The following is a 19372-nucleotide window of genomic DNA, read 5'->3' as shown; positions in this document are numbered from 1 at the left end:
TCTGTATAATGGGAATAGTGATTTATTCCCCTCACAAGATTTCCCAGAGGACTAAACAGTAAATGTTACTGTAGAATTCAAGCATGGGAAGTGCTCCATGATTTAATAGCTTTCTTCTGTCTCTGTGTTTTTTACTCTTTAATTTTACACACATATCAAAGCACCTGAAATTCATATGAGGTACAGTAGAATAGCTAAATATGCAGTTCTCCTCTGGGCATTACCTGTTAGAGAACAGGGAAAGTCCTAATGTCACCAAAGCCAATGAAAATTCCTCATTAGCTCTGGGGGCAGGCACTTAAGCTTTTGGAGCTGATGGTCCTGGGTGTGTTTGCTGCTCATGTTGGTTGCATGAATGCAGCATGTGAACAATGATCTGGTCTTCTTACAAAATAAGTTTACCTGGGGAAGTTTGGGGGTGCACACAGCATTCATGAGATGAGACAACTGGAAAAATCAGGGATCGGAAAACTTTCCCAAACAGCCTAATTTCTGTGCGACCTTGAACTCAAAAGCAGGTTGGCCTGACTCTCCAATGTGTCTTAGATGCCTGGTCCTGTGAGTACGCTTGTGAAACCTGTTCAGTTTGGGACTTACTTGATCTAATGTTCACCATGCTCTGAAGTCTGTGAGGTGCGGGAGCCCATGACCATAACTTCTTGGGAGCCTGAATCACTGTTCCAGAGCTGGCATCAGAGCTACACCTCTCTAATCTAGCTCTGAGGTGTTCACAACAGAACACTGACGCTCGAGGGGAAGAGTGCACTCTCTGGATGAAGGGGTTGTCATTGTAATAATCCAAAAATCCCCAGAGACTAATCTGATTTACAAGCTATATATTTGGAATCGTTCACTCGAGCCACATTGAAATGCAGCCTCCTTTAGTACAAGAAGTGAAGAATGCCGTATCCAACAGAAACTGCAGGGTGATTTTAAGGAGTTGGAGTTTGGCCTGGGTACAAGGATAGCTTCCTGTGAGAAGTGCCCTGGGTTCTTCAGGCACCCTAAGTGGTCAGGGCATGAAAATCAAATTGAGGAGGGTACAGATAGATAAGAATGGGGAGAGAAGACAAGCAAGAAAGAGTCCCCAAGCAGGAAGGGTATTCTGCACTGGCCTGGAACATAAAAGGAACTAAATATAGGGGAAGGGAGGAAGAATGAGCCAAACTGGCCAAAAGGAATAAGAGTTCTTCTTCTTCCTTCAGGATTTAGTTTATAGGCTGGGTGAGATGAAGCTAACCCAAGTAGACACACCTGGGAGCCGGGTATTATCAAGAGGCACTAACAACTGCTGCAGCATGTTAATTCATTAAGGCAACAGGGAAGTCTATAAAGAGAACAGAGTAAGGTAGTAGGGGACCAGCCACCAGGTACTGCCCAGAACGGGGCCAGTCAAACTGCTGATGTTCACAACTCCTGGAATATGTTCTTGTTGCTTGGTCCTGGCCCCTTTTCCCCCAAGCTGGGGAGGGGCAGGATCAGTAAAGCGACTTAAGTCTTTAGCTGACTGGAGTACATTTGTTTTACTTGTACAAGCCAACCTACCTGTCCAAGCACTTCGGGCTCGGTAATGGCAGAATATTGTTACTGACAAGTCTTGGGTCAGACTGCTGCTCCATTGTGCAGCAGGGAGCTAGATCAACAGGAAAAGCATGTTAAACACCATTTCACACAGACAGGTAATCCTCTTTAACGGACCCCTGAACATAATTTGTCTCATGTGTTTCTAATTTGGCCAGGCTTTGAAGGAAGCACCTGCGAGCAGAATATTGATGACTGCCCAAATCATAATTGCCAGAACGGTGGGGTGTGTGTGGATGGTGTGAACACTTACAACTGCCACTGCCTCCCGCAGTGGACAGGTAGGTACTGTGTAACACATTTCTGCTGGGGCTCAGTGGCTCATAGGACTGGGATGCAAAAGCTTTTACTCACCAGTTTAAATCTAGTTTAGGGTGGGCGTGTCTGAAAGCTGTTAACACCTGCTGAGTAGCCTGTGATGGTGAGTGTCAGTGAAATTCGTAGCAGATGGTGACCACATCAAAGCCACCCCAACAATGGAGGATAAATTCCCATTTTAGCATTGGGTGGTGGTCCCAACAGATCTGGGATAAGGCATATTGGTAGGGGAAAGAGAGAGAGAGAATATATGGGAATCGTATGTTACGCCTACTGTGCCATTTCTTTTCTATGGCTTGACAACCATTGAGACTTTCACAAGCATTAAATAAATATAAAACAAAAAAATAATTGCACCAAATACATATGACTGAATCTTCACTTGGATTGTGCCCGTGTGACTACTGCAGGATGCTGTCACCTTACAGCTATAGCACACATTCCACAGCTGCATAAAAATGCAACTGTACTGTGTAAAATGTTGTGTGGTGTTCAGGAAAATATTGTACAAGATGTAAGGGAGCAGCCTACAGGACACGCTGTTTTGTTGAATGGTGAGATGATTCTGGCCCTCATAAAGAGCAAAACTAAGTGAATGCATCAGTGTGATTATGGTGCGGTACGAGCCACTCCTTAGTTTGCAACTGACTTTTAGTTTAATGTAATTTTGCCCCCACTTCAAAATCCACCAGTAAAGAAACAGCTTCAAAACTAATAGACAACATCTGGAGCCAATGTAGAATTTTTCCTACAAATGTAAAGTGAAATGGACAAATTGTTCATGAATTCTGACCCTAAACACAGGCTTCTTGTACTCTTGTGGACCTCCAATGCGCTTTGCTCCTTATAAAACAAACAAACAAAGCTTAATTGGACTTTCCTATGAGATCTAGTAGTCTTCAGAGCTGTACACTAGATTAGGCGATATTAAAGTTTTTAAAATATGAACATCTCTATGGATCAGCAGCTCAGGCAAGCTTAAGGTAGGGAATTTGGCTGCTGGAGACTGAAGGTTTCATAAAATCTTTCTAGCTTTTTTAATCAGCCTCATTGTAAACCAGCCATAAAGGAGGCCCGTCAATGCAAAATAAATCTCCACCAAAATTGAAACTTAATCAGACAATTTGTTTTTAAGTGAAAACACATCAGCGGGTGAGGTGTCCCACAGCTTGACTTGTAACACTTTTCTCTATGTCTGAGCTTGGGAAAAGAGTGGAGGAAAATAATTCATGTTTGAAGAGTCGCTGTCTCTCCTAGCCCTAACCTGCAGGAGACCTGCAGAGCGTGGAGCTGAAGAGAGCAGGGGCCTTGGACGGCATGAGGGAGGTACTCAGTGTGACAACCCCAATGAATCTTTTGAGCTCTCATGCTTGCCCCACACTGCAGACCTTAAAAGATTTGTTGTGACCTGCAGCCTTTGCAAGCTTTAGGCTGATTTGGGGGTCCTCCTGAGCCTTAGATTTATGGGGGTACCCTTTTGACCCCTCTCATGACCCTTAGTAATAGTCCCCTGAGGAGGCCATTCTGCCTTGTTGGGCCATCATGAGCCTAGCTAGGCATATAGGTTTGTTGGCAGGGCCTGCCGACTAGCCCATTCTACGGCTCACGTGATTGGTTGGTGATAGGTCATGAGCTTGCTAAGGCTTGTGGGGAGGTGGGGGCTGTAGTTAAATTCTCAAGGTTTTCAAAGGCAAAGGCTGGAGTTCCCCACAGTGAGCCTCCTGGGCTGAGGGCTGCTAGGCTCAGGAAGTTTGTCATAAGTTTCGAAGGCCCTTAAGGGGCAGAAGTGTTTACCCGGGCAGAGCCCTCCTCCTGTGTACATCCCAAGGTCTGCAGGAGATGGGTGTTCTCTGGAGGATCTTACATGTGCATTAACAAGGCTCCCCTTCTGCAAAAGCAAGGGGAAGGGAAGGAATGCTGCATCCCTTGTCCCCTTTGCTCTCTAGAACCAGGCTAAATTTTTACAGAAAAGGTTTGTGTGGGAATTACCTTCATTTTAAGGTAAAGTTAAGGTTGCGGGCACATCAGAACTTTGTATATGTTACCTTTCAAGAACACTGGCATTTTAGACCATGCAGACTTTAGACGCCATGAAAATTCAGAATTAAAGCTGATTGTATATGAATGTATACAACCTAAACTGCTTTATCAATAACAAGCAGTTCTACCTTCAGCAATACCTCAGCATTTTCACTGCTATCTCTGCTCTGAAGGCTCGATTCTGTGAACTGCTGAGGACATTAAGTATAATATATAGAGATATACCTATCTCATAGAACTGGAAGAGATCTTGAAATGTCATCAAGTCCAGTCCCCTGCCTTCACTAGCAGGACCAATTTTTTTGCTCCAGATCCCTAAATGGCCCCCTCAAGGATTGAACTCACTACCCTGGGTTTAGCAGGCCAATGCTCAAACCACTGAGCTATCCCTCCCCCCTGGGGGATTGGCACCTCACTGAAACAGGTCATATGGCATGTAGCGATCAGTTATTGGTGTCACTGGACAACAGCTAAAATGTGTCCAGATCTGTAACTGTAGCACTTACATTGAAAGAGCAAAGGTTAGTATGGTGATCAAACAGCACAGGTGGTATTGGAGGAGCATGTGTACGAAAAAAAAGATTAATGTTCTCTGGCACACATTTTCAATACTTTATGGTGCACAAATTTTTAAGATGGGAGGCTGACCTATGAGGGCAGAGTTACAGCTGTTTGGTTGCTTTAACATTGAATGTTCACGCTTTCAGTGATTTGGATTTCTTTTAGGTTAACCTTGACTCTGAACTTTTGCGTTTCTAATCTTTAACTCATAATGTTCATTTAAAGCAATATACATTCAATCCAATGATACTTTCCTGCAACCTTAGCTTCATTTTCACAAAAAAATATGTTTGGAAATGTTAGTCTTTACCTGGCATCTCCCATGAATGCAGGAAACTACTTTTCATGCTAAGGGAACCTTCACTTTTTATATCCATGTCATTCTCCCATGTCAAATTAAATTAGATAAATATTATTTTATATTGTGTCCAAAATGCACCGGGCACCTCAGGCAAAAGACATGGTTGCTACTCTTTAGAGATTCATCTAAATGGTGTAGCATGAGTTTCCCACCAGGATGTATCTGTCTATCTTTATCCTCACGCACAACTATTTCAAATTTGGTGACAATATATACCTCCAGACCAGTGGCACCGCCATGGGCACCCGCATAGCCCCACAATATGCCAATATTTTTATGGCTGACCTGGAACAACGCTTCCTCAGCTCTTGTCCACTCACGCACCTCCTCTACCTACGCTACATTGACGACATCTTCATCATCTGGACCCATGGGAAGGAGACTCTGGAAGAATTCCACCACGATTTCAACAGCTTCCACCCCACCATCAACCTCAGCCTGGACCAATCTACACGGGAGGTCCACTTCCTAGACACCACAGTACAAATAAGTGATGGCCACGTTAACACCACCCTATACCGAAAACCCACCGACCGCTATGCCTACCTTCATGCCTCCAGCTTCCACCCCGGACACACCACATGATCCATAGTCTACAGCCAAGCACTGAGGTACAACCGCATCTGCTCCAACCCCTCAGACAGAGACCAGCACCTACAAGATCTTCACCAAGCATTCTCAAAACTACGATACCCGCACAAGGAAATAAGGAAACAAATCAACAGAGTCAGACGTGTACCCAGAAGCCTCCTGCTACAAGACAAGCCCAAGAAAGAAACCAACAGAACTCCACTGGCCATCACCTACAGTCCTCAGCTTAAACCTCTCCAACGCATCATCAGTGATCTACAACCCATCCTGGACAATGATCCCTCTCTTTCACAGACCTTGGGAGGCAGGCCAGTCCTCGCCCACAGACAACCCGCCAACCTTAAGCATATTCTCACCAGCAACCACACACCGCACCATAACAACTCTAACTCAGGAACCAACCCATGCAACAAACCTCGATGCCAACTCTGCCCACATATCTACACCAACAACACCATCACAGGACCTAACCAGATCAGCTACAACATCACCGGTTCATTCACCTGCACGTTCACCAAGGTTATATGTGCCAGCAATGCCCCTCTGCTATGTATATTGGCCAAACTGGACAGTCACTACGTAAAAGGATAAATGGACACAAGTCAGATATCAGGAATAGCTATATACAAAAACCTGTAGGAGAACACTTCAACCTCCCTGGCCACACAATAGCAGATGTAAAGGTAGCCATCTTACAGCAAAAAAACTTCAGGACCAGACTCCAAAGAGAAACTGCTGAGCTTCAGTTCATTTGCAAATTTGACACCCTCAGATCAGGATTAAACAAAGACTGTGAATGGCTAGCCAACTACAGAAACAGTTTCTCCTCCCTTGGTGTTCACACTTCAACTGCTAGCAGAGGACCTCACCCTCCCTGATTGAACTAACCTTGTTATCTCCAGACTGATTCTTGCCAGCATATTTATACCTGCCCCTGGAAATTTCCATTACATGCATCCGACGAAGTGGGCATTCACCCACGAAAGCTTATTCTCCAATACATCTGTTAGTCTTAAAGGTGCCACAGGACTCTGTTGCTTTTTACAGATCCAGACTAACACAGCTACCCCTCTGATTCTTTCTATCTTGAATCTTTGCATGGTAATGTGACAGGTTCTCAATATTCCATGCCCATCCAGCACAGCTGGGGGTCATCCTTTTGTTACTACTACTCCACCATAATCTAGTAGGGTTATCACATAAACATTCAGAGGGGATGCTACTATTACTAGCCCACTGAGGCATCCTCAGAATTAAATTCTGCCTCAAATCCAAGTGAGTAATGTTGGGTAAATGCAAGGATTATTGCTATCAACCCTGCAGGGTTTGGATACTTCTGTGGTTGGGATTTCTTAAAATAACCGGATATGGAGCTGCAGGAACAGATCTTTACATATCTTGCATGAGTGTTTTGGTGAAGCATGGAGCCTCTCTTATGTAGCCAAACTAATTTTCAACTGTTTACAGCTGTATAGTAGAGCTTTGCTAATTTTTAACTGAGATGGGCTGGGAAGCAAAAACTGTTTCTTGGAGTCTTTTGAAAGTGACAGCTCATACTGCTGGTCTCTTATGATTTAGTAAAGGCAGCCACTGCTTTGGAAGCCAAAATCCTGTGGGGTGATCTTGAATTGATACAGTGCTGCTCCACTTACTGCTTTTTTTTTTAATGTATTTATTTATTTATTTATTTATTTATTTGGGAAAAAGTGTGGTCACAATTTATGTATGTGTAGGCAAGCTTATTACTATGCTTAGCCTATACAGATGTTACATTTTGTGAAATGGTTGGAGAATGTAAATGCTAAGCCTTAGTAGTGTTCTTCTAAAGCCTCCTCTTGTAGAGCTTGGTTGTCAAACTGAGTCCAATTTAAACTGTTTGCAATTTGAATTTCTCCTTTATAGCAAATCACTCTTAATCTCTGTCACGTCCTGTGTGGAACAGTATTGTGGATACCTAATGTAATCTGTGCTGCATCTTGTGAAGAACAGTACTTTGTAGTCTCTAAGCCCCTTTTTGTTGAAGAAGCCATCTGCCAGGCTCGATTCTTTGTAGTCTGGCCCACTTCACATTGCAAACATGAATTTCTCTGTTAGTGTCCAAATTCAGCCCTTGGAGGCTGTTTGGTGCTTTCAGCCTAGTCTTCCTGCCCCTGCAGCAAAGCTAACGATCTGTGGAGACTCCCCACTTTGCTGGGGAATGCTCTTGGTTTTTCCTCTCCTTTACTCTTCTTCTCTGAGGATTCAATCCTGCTTTCATTGCGCAATGGCCAGAAACTGTTGTTGTCAGTAATGATCAGCTGCTCTCACCTTCAAGAAGCTCAACTGTGGTCCACCTGGCATTGCGGGTAGACCCTGATGTCAGGCAACTTCCTGCATTTGTCATTGGCAAACCTTCTCAGGTGGTTCTTGGTGAAGCTCCCCCAAAATCATCTCTAGGTTTCTGTAGCAAGGAGGCGTGGCAGACACGGAGAGAACGCCGCAAGCCACCTGGTGGGTGGAGCCAGGAGGGCCAGGCCCCACATGCCGGAAGCAGAGGGGTGGGACAGGAAGAGGAAGTATAAAAGGCTGGTAGACAACCACAGTGGCAGTTGTTTTTAGATGTCATCAGGGCTTTACCATAGCCATTTGTTCATGGGCAAAGCAATCCATGGTCTTTAAGATGGAGAGTGCACCTGTTTATCTAAGGGACATCTACATTCAGGTGAAGTGTATGTACAGGCATATGGGGCTAGGGCAGCTGAATCCACCGGTTAACTTCATTTTGGGATTGTACTCAAGAAGTGGATTTGTCTCTAACAAACTGCTCTTACTTTAAGCTTCTCTTCAGGCATGGGGGTCGATGCTTTCTTACTTCAATTGTTGTGACTGTCCTTTGCTTCTCATCTGTTGCACCAGGGAGCAGAGCTTTAGGCAGGAATTTTCAAAGGAACCCACAGGGATTAAGCACCTCAGCTCCCATTTAATTACAGTGGGATTTGGGCACCTTTTAATCCCTGTGAGCATGAGCCTGCCCTGTGTACTGGTGGATGAAAGTGCCACAGTGTGGCTGGCAGCCTCCAGGAGGAATTTTGGTCAAGTCAGCCTGAGGTGGCGTGACTTTTCTCTGCCAAGAAGGCTGACAAATATCAAAGAGCTAGAGTGAAAAAATTGCTATAAGATCTTGTGCTCTCATTTCTTGTGTTTAAATTTTCTCTTTTGACAGAAACCAATTTCCTCAGCTTCTGTTGCAGAAATAGATACAATAACAAGTAATACTAATTTTGTGGGGGCAAAAAATGGGCTATGCACAGGATAATTTTCAGCTCCAAAGTACTTCTCCATAACATTTCAAGTGATAAAACAAAGGCTTTAAATTAACCAGGTTAGAAAGGTGATACTGGCTCTGAAATCTCAAAGTAATCAGCTCACTGAGCCCTAAACTACTAAATATATTTGCTTCTCACTTTTCAGAAATTTTAAATCCTTACCCAACAGTGAGTGATATAATGTTTGTAATGCTGGCAGGCCCTTCCATGGGAGTGCAAGGAGCAAGGAGCACCCTTGCACTAAAATGTACAGAGGCTGGTCAGAAGCTATGGGAGAGTGCAGTCCTGTTCCCTGTAGCATCTCGATTGGGGATTAGCTGTTCAAAAGGGGTCAGGGAGGGTAGGGGGAAACGTTGGATTATGATCCCTTTTCTCCCTTCTACCCCCTGCATAAATTGGCAGAGCTATCCACTGTGGGGGGAGGGCACCCTGCACCCTGCAAAGGTGGCAGAGCTGCAGCTCAGGGATGCAAATCCTGGGAGACCCCAGAAAAGAATCCAACGTACTTGACCACAATTCATTCTGGAGTCTGCCATCCACATTCAGTTTCATCCACAGTGTGAGGATTCATGTTCAACGGAATTTAAACTCCTGCTTTAGCTAGGATTGCATTGAGTATGAATTATGAAATATCAACCAGATCTTCAATATCATTCTGCGCTGCTTGCTAATTCCCAATAATGAGTCTGGATTAGCAGATGACCACTAAGGAAACAGTGCAACTTTAATATGTTAAATGATCTCTGGTAGAATGAACATCTGCCAATCCAGAACACATGTTCCTCTTGTTCCCTCATGTTCGTAGTGATCTTCCAGCTTTGGAAGTACTCTTTGAATGTGCCAAGCAGTCTCTTGAGGGGCTTGTACAGTGGCACTCAAAGACATTTGCATAAACTTGTCTCCAAGATGAAGAGGGCTGGACTGCCTGATACTGAGTCTGGATTGGTGGATGAGATGAGACTAACAGATAAGACAATTGTTCTAACTCCTGCTAACATCATCTTTGGTTCCTTTCTCCTACTAAGACCTGGTCTACACTTATAAATTTGGCTGGCATAGTTGTGTTGACCAGTGAATCCCCATTCTCCGCCCCCCCCCCCCCCCCCCGACATAGCTATGCAGAAGCCCTACTTAAATGTTGTTATACCAGCAAAAATGTTGTTTTGTTCATATAATGTAGTCTGTTTAGGGAACTGGTATAAGCTGTCTCTCCACTGGGGGCAGGTTGCTGGTACAGCTATACCAGCAAATCCCTTCAAGTGAAGACCAGACCTTATAGTGAGGTGATTAATGTCTTTAGGTAATTACTAAAAATACATTGCTGTATTAGCTTGAGAACATGGAGCATTTTTGTGACTTTTATATTTTGTCTTACAGATCTCTTCACTTACTAGGTCTTTCCCAAGTTTACTGTGTTTTCTAGAGGAGGTGAAGAGAGAGGGGATGGACGAGATGAAGAGTGGTTTAATGTGGTGATGTATCTTCTTTCCACCACTTCTCCATCACCATCCCATCCCAAAGCACTTCACCAGCCAGCACCCTGTCAGAGCACCCAATCATTCCATACCACCAGTGACTTTTCACATCATTCATTTTTCTCATTTATAATAGTGCCTCCACAGAGCCCCCCAGTAGGAGCTGCATGTGCAACCACTAGATCATGGAACTGTTTTCGGGCAATAGTTGGCGGTTAGGGGCATGTACGATTCACTAAAGCCCAACATTTTAAGTCAGAAGGCTTAAAATCCCTTCTAACAGTACCTCGGTTCCACTGTCTGCCTCCTGGAGTGGTCATGAAATTATCCTTGTTTTCCATCATGTTATCTTAAAATGATTGTAGTTTATATCTAATCTACTTTTAATTCAGATTCAGGCTTTATGTTTGATAATAGATACATATTGGTAGTTTTTGCTATCTTGGGTTGCCTCCAGCTTTGCCCAGGATGGCAGATCATCAAAACCCCTTGCATTTAGGAGCCATTCCTGATCACCCGGGTAAGTTCTCTGTTTCAGATAGGCCCAAAAGGTGCCTTTTATGCCTTGGGGAAGAGCCATTCTGCTGCCAGTGGCTGTGCCTGTGATGCCTACAAATTCTTCAGAAAGACACCAGATGGACCAAAAGACATGGGTCCAGCAAGGTGTTGTGGTGGTGCATGAATTAAGGAGACCTCTTCCTGAAAAGCCTCCCCAGACATGAATAATGTGCCCACTAAGCCTCCCTCCAGGCTGAGAGGGGTAGTTGTGGTCATAGTGCCTTGTGGAGAATTATTGAAATGAGTTCTAGGGGCTCAGAATCAGCGTTAATCTAAAGTATAGGATCCATGAGATCTGATCCTGAGCCCTAGGAGGGTCAGAGAAAAGACTCTGACATTGAAACACAGGAATTGCCATGTTGGAACAGACCTGTGGTCCATCAGCCCCATTATTTATTCTCTGATGGTGGCAGACACTGGGTGCTTCCGAGGAAGGGGCAAAAAGCCCCACAGTAGGCAGATGTGGGGTAATCTGCACCACCATGAAGCTCTCAGTCCCTAACAGAGATTGCTTTAAACCTTGAAGGATGAGACTTCATCTCCCTTCATTGCTTTATTAGCATTAACTGTGATAACTCTGGGTATTCTTACCCATCCCTCTTAGCAAGATTCAAAATTTTTGACTTCAGTGACATTCTGTGGCAATAAATTCCAGAGTTTAATTATGCATGTAATGGAGTATTTTCTTACACATTTTGAATTTCCCACCTATCAATTTCATTGAATGTCCCCTTGTTCTTGTGTTATGAGGCAGGGAGAACAGAATGTCTTGATCTACCTTTGCTAGACCATCCGTTATGTTAGATGATTTTATCATGTCCCTTCTTTATCTCCTTTCAATGGTAATCAATCCATTTCTTCAAACTATTGCCACAGGAATTTTCCATGCTCTAATCAGTCTTGATATCAGTGTCTGAAACCTCTCTATTTCAATACCCTTTTTGAGGTGGGAAGGCCAATACTGTACATAGTGTTCCAGATGAGGCTATATCATTTATTTATATAATAGCATAATATTTTCTGCATTATACTATCTTGTTAGCTTTTTCAGCTGCACTTGCCCATTGAGCAGAGGTCTTCATTGACTTTCCCCTCCAATGTACATTACCTTGCATGTATCAAAATTGAATTTCACTTGCCATTGTGTTGTCTGTTCACCTAACTTGGTTAGGTTTCTCTAACATAAATAACTTTTTCATATGCAAAGTTTGTTACCTCACTGCTCCGCTCACCTTTCCAGATCATTAACAAGCTGTATTAAACACTGGACCTAATGGAGATCCTTGAGACATTGTGCTATTAACCTTTTATCATGATGAAAATTGACCACTTATTCTTACTATTTTCTTGTCTCTGCCAGTTTTTGAGCTGTGACAGGACTTTGCCTCTCACCCCATGACTACTTAGTTTCTTTAACAGCCTCTTGTTGAGAGATCTTGTGAAAGGCTTTTTGAAAATGTAAATTACATCACCTGGTTCTCATTTGTCCCCTGGTTCATATGCATGCAAGTCTAATTGGAAAAAGATAACTTTCCTTTCCCTAAATCATGGTGGTTAAACCCTATCATATCTTTCAGATGTTTTTGTTCTAGTTTAAAGGATCCATTCAACCAATTCACTAGGTACAGAGGTGAGATTTACTGATTTGTAATTCCCCAGATCATCCCTAGAGAATAGGGCCTCCAGACCTGGGCTGATGGGACCGGTCTCCTGCATTGGACTTTCTATCTGATCCAATTGGCAAAGCCCCCATGAGATACTCTGAGCGTGTAGATGATGTCATATGACCTGGAACCATGTTCTGCACTGAGCCACCACTACTGTTCCTCAGGATCTTGGGGGATCAGGTCCTCTAATATTCCCTCCAAAGCAGTCTTCCTCTCTGCGGTGTTGGATGAGGTCTGGTGTTGTGGAAGGCTTTGTACAGGTCTGTCTAGTCCAGGGGTAGGTAACCTATGGCACGCATGCCAAAGGCAGCATGCGAGCTGATTTTCACACTGCCCGGGTCCTGGCCACTGGTCTGGGGGGCTCTGCATTTTAATTTAATTTTAAATGAAGCTTCTTAAATATTTTAAAAACCTTATTTACTTTACATACCACAATAGTTTAGTTATATATTATAGACTTATAGAAAGAGACCTTCTAAAAACGTTAAAATGTATTACTGGCACGCGAATCCTTAAATTAGAGTGAATAAATGAAGACATGGCACACCACTTCTGAAAGGTTGCTGACCCCGGTCTAGTCTATCTATTTGAGGGGTGCTCAATACCAGTTACAGCTGAGCTTAGTGCTTTGGTAACCGTGCTTCTAAGGAAAATGGGCATTGGTATACTTGATCACAGATCAACTCCAAAGGGAGTCTGGTGAGCCCAGGAAGTTCTTGAGAGCCTCTGTCCCATTAAATGTCTTCAAGACTAAAATAAGGTATGGTCTTCACTACGGGAGATCGACGTTGCTGCAATCGATGCAGCAGTGGTCGATTTAGTAGGTCTAGTGAAGACCTGATAAATCGACTGCAGAGGACTCTCTGATCGACCCCAGTACTCCAGATCCCTGAGAAGATTAAGGTAAGTTCACGGAAGAGCATCTCCTGTCGACGCTGCGCAATGAAGACACTGAGATAAGTTGACCTAAGCTATGTCAACTCCAGCTACATTGTTCACATAGCTGGAGTAGCGTAAGTTAGGTTGATTTACCCCGGTACTGAAGACAAGCCCTAAATCTGAATGGGTATTATTGGTGGGGAGAGCGGTGTTGACTAGAGCCGTGTGGGAGGATTTGGCAAACAGTAAATTTGCTGAAAAATGCATTTTGGGGGCACCAAAACTGTTCATGAATTTGGGTAGAATTCAGTAAATAGCTTTGTGTGAAAAAAATTGAAAATGTTGCTTCCTGATTTGGAGTGGGATGCTTGGTTGAGGGAGAAGAGCCAATGGTACATCTACTACTGTTTCTCTGGATGTGGCAGTCTCGGCTGCTTCCTCATCTCCAAGTAATGCCACAGTTTTTCAGAACTTGGTGTACGCAGTGGCTGTGGTTCTATCTCTGCAGCTGCCTTGCTAATGAAGCCATACAATTTTTGGCATCCTGCAGCTCCTAGAGAGAGGTATGGAGATCTCAATGAGGGCTTGGTGGAGCTAGGTAAGGAAGTCTGGAATCACCCTGACTCTCTCTTCCTTCTGCATCAAGGAAATCTGAGCACTTATACCAGGTTCTCAGGGAGAGTTTTTAATTTTTCTCCATCTTACACTAGGCTGACCTTGTAGACTCTGCTGTGAAAGAGGTGCATAAAGCTGGGAACATGTCTTCAACCCCTGGGAACAGTCTAAATGATTAAATGTGCTGGAAAGAAAATATTATTCCTTGGTATTCTTAAATTTGAGAGCTGCCAACTATCTGGCCGTTATGGCCAGATATAAAACTTCTTTGTGCTGATCAAAAGCTGCCCTTTTAAAAAATCCCATCAGAGATATCGGAAAAGTATTTGCTCTGCAAATGGGAGCCGTAGAAACAATGTACACCTAAAGTATCCTATTCTGTATAGTTGCTCTTGGAGAACTTAATCCCTGATGACTTCCAAGAAAAAAAAGCACAGAAAGTACCTCAGTTTCATAGTCAATAAACATTTAGAGCTGAAGGTTGTTGTCTTATTCTGTCTGTCTTCTATTTTGAAATACCACATGGACTAGGTGCTTACTCTGTACAAGGTCACTTAGAGCCAGTCTTCATTTCACTGATTTCCCTGGCTCTGCAAATATCTGGGTCAGAATAAGATTGAAGTGGTTTCTTGGAGAAACTTGTGCATTCCCTGCTCATTTTATATTTCATGTATGAGCTTTCCTTTTATTAAGGAGTTGCATAGTTCCCCAAATTTGCATAGAATCATAGATGCATAGAGGATTAGGGTTGGAAGAGACCTCAGGAGGTTATCTAGTTCAACCCGCTGCTCAAAGCATGTTTGTGCTTAAAGCATTGTCCAACAACACTCCACCAATTCATAGTGTGCATAACTGCAAATATACAACACATGTCTCTTACAGGTTGCATTGGTCCAGATTCCAATCTGTTACAGGTACATCTGGAGAAACTCCATTGACTAAGTATTTTAGACTTGTTCCTTATTTCAGAGCTTTTTTTGTCTCTCACAATCTCTGCTCAGGCTTAGTCTGTCTATGCAGTTTTCAGAGGTAAAATTTGAGTATATCTTGTGCAAGGGATAGATTTAAAAAAAAACATTTTTTAAAAGAAATTTAGGGTTAATGTCACTTTCCCCATTATTCTTAACTAAAGTCTTGTCAGGAGAGGCTGAAGATTAATCTTCAGAGAAACTCCGAAGAATAGGATTCTCTGGGACCGAAGCCACAGGTTTCCTTAGACACAGCTTCCATCCATCCCCGCCTCCTCACAGTGTTCCTCTTCCCCCTCCTGGTAGCTCAGGGGGCCAGGATCCTCCCTGAGGACATGGGATTATAGGTCTGTCGCATCTTACACGCATTTATCATGCGCGATTTCAACTTTACGCGATCGGCAAAAACAAAAACAAAAAAAAGAGAGAAAAACAACAGTTTTAATACTATACCTGTAGTGCGGGCGATTTCGCCCGCCATTGAACTCAATGGGGTTTTGGCTATACACGGTTTTCACTTTACACGCTAACCGCGGAACGGAACCCCCACGTAAGATGAGACAGACCTGTATATTTCCATTGAGAACAATGGGAGGCAGTGACCATCTTTTCTAAGGGCAACCCGTGGCCTCAGTCCCATTAAGAACAATAGATGATGATTGCCACTTTGAAAGAGGGTAGTCCTTGAGTTTCTCTGAAGACATGCCAACTTCTGAGGGAATAGCTTCCAGTCATGAAGAATAACTAAAAAAATGACCACTAATCCAGTAGTGCCAAAACCAAGCATTTAAAAACCATAAGGCTTTTAAAAATATGTGTTGGGTTTTGATTTACCTTCTGGTTTTTGAACCTCTAGGGTTATGCTTGGGGCACGATTTCAAGCTTTTCCTCCTTAATTAGGAGGGTTGGAAACTTTTAAAATGAGAACTGAAATTCGTATGTATTCACACAAGTCCAGGAGCTGGGGCTTTAAGAAACACTAAATATCGCAAGAGAAGATAAAATTCCAAGAGTTGGCAACAGTGATTAATTTGAGCTATCTCCTCAAAAACTGCCTGATGCATTATTCAGCCAGGAGGGGAAACCATGGAAAGATGTGCAGGAAGATATAACTGGGTGCAGGAGGGAAAGGGAATTTGCATGTTGGGGGGGAGGGAAATGTGGGGAGCAGGAGGGAGAGAGAAAACGTGGTTTATACTCTAAGGCTGTGCTCGGCTCAGGTGATGCAAAGCAGCTGTAAACCCAGTTTAACTGGGCAGTGTACTCCAGTTGCCTTGTGTTGCTCTAAATCAGTGTGAAGTGGCCATAACCTAACTGAATCTGGAACTGAAAGTTATAATTTGAAAAAAAAAATTAGGGTGAACACTACATATCTTGAAATTGTTAAATTGTTCTGTCATAAAACATGGTAGCGTTCTCTTGGTTTCTTGTTTATGGCTCATATTTATAATTTAAATATGGAAATGCTGAGACAAACAATTAACATGGAGCTACTGTTGAGCACATGTCAATAATTTAGAGCATATATTAGTGGGCTGTAGTTATTCCCCCAAATGAGCATTATGGATCCAGGAAATTCAGAGTGAAGGTTAAACTAGCAGGCATGTTAGTCTGGAAATGCACAGTTAAATCACCCAAACAACCTTAACTCTGCTATGTAGTGTCCCCATGAGGGGAAAAATATGTATATACATTAGATATAGAGCTTTAAAAATCAGTTTAATCTACTCCAGGACCACAGTCAGTGCCTTCATTCCTACTGTATTGTTACTGCATGGTGTCACAACAAGCATTATACACCTGGATTGGCGCTAGGCCTATCAGACAAAAAAGTCCATCTGCACTTTTGGTGCTTTCACTGCAGCCCGCAAGGTGTTGAGAAAAATTTCAAAGTGTGGCTAAAGCTGATGCCATTTTCTTGAGACTTTATTTTCTCCTTTATGTCCACTGAATTTGCAAAGAAATCAATCGATCTTTGACTGGATATAAGTTAACACTCAGAAGGCAAGAGAAACACAGCATCTTTAATTCCAGGAGCATCCACTTTAGACTGAGGGTATGTTTACACAGGAAAAGTTCTGCACAGGTTAGCCTACTTGAGCTATTTTGAATCCAGCCTGTGCAAATAACAATAGCAGTGAAGACATGCACCACAGGGTTTGGAGCAGGTAATATAGGCCCAGCACAGACTTGGGTATGTACTCGGTTTGCTAGCCTGCTGTGAAGCCCACACTGCTGTCGCCCCTACTACTGGTACTCATGTTAGCTGGATTCAAGCTAGCTTGAGTAAGCTAGTCGTGCGCAGCTTTTGCTGTGTAGACATACTATGAGTCTGCTCAGGCCTTTAGCAACATCTAGTTTATACTGGGTATGCCCAGAGACATGATGCAGATATTCCAAGGATAGGTATCTGCAAAACTATTCCTTGCTCATATCCCCATGTATATGTTCTTCCAAGGCAGTGTGTCTCCCATTTGACCAGGAGTGTACCTCACCTTCTAGGGCTGAGGGAAAATTCATTGTCACAATAACTAAATGGCCAGGAGCCTTTCTCCTGAGGCTGTGAACATGGTAGTCAGTTGTGTTAATAGCTATGCCTGCTAAGGACTGGATTGGGACACTGACTATTCAGATAGGGCACTGGTAAGATGATGAAGTTGTCTGTTAGCCCTTGGTTAGCCCAAGGGGCTTATTTGTTGCAAGTATTTCTATCTTCACTTGGCAATGCATGGGTCACCTCCATTTGCAGATTAAAGCAATAGTGGGTACCTGGTGTATTTAATTATGTTTTTCTTAGAAGTACTCCCAGGACAGTCATTTTCTATTCCACAAACTGTCCCGTATTCAGGATTTCTGACTCTTCCTCAGTTAGTGGAATGGCATCTTGTGCAAGGCTTCCCTGGAATTCTGTTAAACTCGTCCCTCTTGACTTACCAGGTCAGTTTTGTACTGAGGATGTGGATGAATGTCAGCTCCAGCCCAACGCCTGTCAGAATGGAGGGACCTGCACCAACCACAATGGAGGCCATAGCTGTGTCTGTGTCAATGGCTGGAGCGGGGAGGACTGCAGTAAGAACATTGACGACTGTTTCAATACTCCCTGTGCTGTCGGGTCTACTTGCATTGATCGTGTGGCCTCATTTACATGTATTTGTCCAGAAGGAAAGACAGGTAAGGATGAGAAATGCACATAGCTCTGGGATTGCTGCTCTGTGCTGCCGGCGGACAGCTAGAGGTGTAGGATACCATTTCTAAAGTAAACTAAAATGTGCCTTTTAAAAAACTTTTAAAAGTGCTACTCATTTCTGGCTCAGGGAGCTCACACCACAGGAGCAACTCCCCCATCCGGTGAGAGGGTGCAATATGCCCTCCTCTTTGTGGCCATCCACCACTTGTGTGGAAGAGGACCCTCCCTTGGGAAAGTTTCTAGCTATGCATGCAGGAGCAAAAGTGAAAAGGAAGGTTTCTTATACCCTCTGTACCCTCCTCACCTGTGCAAGGACCAGCCAGCATCTGGCCTGTCACAGGTTAAATTGTGAACAGTAAGATTAAAATTGTTTAACATGGAGGCTTCCAATAGAAATGCTTAAAAGCATAAATGAAGGCTAATGGGACAACCCTAACTGTCCCTATGTGTACACATGACACAGGGATAGATCCTGGCCCACACCCAGGCCCCCTGGTACCATTCAGGCAGTGCGAAGGAAGTGGCCTTGGAGAAGGAGAAACTGGGGCAGTTTGGACTTCAGGGCAGGCAAATGGGGCCCAAATGCTCTCTGATGTCAGCCTGCGGGTGGTAAAGGACTCCTCTGTGACCAAGGGCAGGACAAGCTGGCCACTCTGCACACACTGAGGGGAAAGACCGCTGTGATCCCTTATTCAAGGGAGGAAGAATTACTTGCAGACCCTGTGAGGGCTATACTACCCTGAGAAGGTGTGGTTGGGTGAGGCCCTGTGCAAGTACTGGAATACAGCTTGTATATAAAACCAGAGCCCAGGAGATGGGGGACTGGATTTTGGAGCTCCTGTGCCTCTGGGATAACACACCCGTACGACTAAAGTGGGGAATTGGGACATGGCTGCATACAGGAGGAATGTTGCTTTAAAGCTGCCTTATCTGGCCTGGTGGGGAATCCCTTGCAGGTGTAGATAAGAAGCTAAGAGCATTGACACACCAAGGGAGCTGCACTGGCAGCCTGGAGGCTATGCAATAGCTCCTGACCATGTTGAGGACTAAGGAAGGGAGCTGCATTTGTGTGTTCACCAGAAGATGCACCATGCTAGCTGGTGAAGGGGAGAGAAAAACTAGCTAGGAAGAGCTGCTCCCAGCTGATGCTTTAACCACTAAACCATTATAGCATACAAGGAGTACTGATAAATGCTTTGAAACCACAGCAATATGACATGCCATTGTATTATGCTGTACAGTACATGGTCAGATTCCAATAGCAAA

The 19372-nt window shown here is 43.7% G+C and overlaps 1 protein-coding gene across 1 annotated transcript in view; it reads left to right on the top strand.

The window, feature by feature from the left end:
- NOTCH2 (notch receptor 2) overlaps positions 1-19372 on the top strand; it is a 108298-nt gene that overhangs the window by 16766 nt on the left and 72160 nt on the right. Inside the window, exons 5-6 of the mRNA XM_065409934.1 lie at positions 1740-1862; positions 17857-18090. Coding sequence (XP_065266006.1) covers positions 1740-1862; positions 17857-18090 — 357 coding nt within the window. The remainder of the gene's footprint in view (positions 1-1739; positions 1863-17856; positions 18091-19372) is intronic.

The sequence above is a fragment of the Emys orbicularis genome, chromosome 8 (assembly GCF_028017835.1).
Source record: "Emys orbicularis isolate rEmyOrb1 chromosome 8, rEmyOrb1.hap1, whole genome shotgun sequence".
NCBI lineage: Eukaryota > Metazoa > Chordata > Testudines > Emydidae > Emys > Emys orbicularis.
Note: the sequence above shows the minus strand (reverse complement) of the source record. Positions and strands in the feature narration are given on the sequence as shown.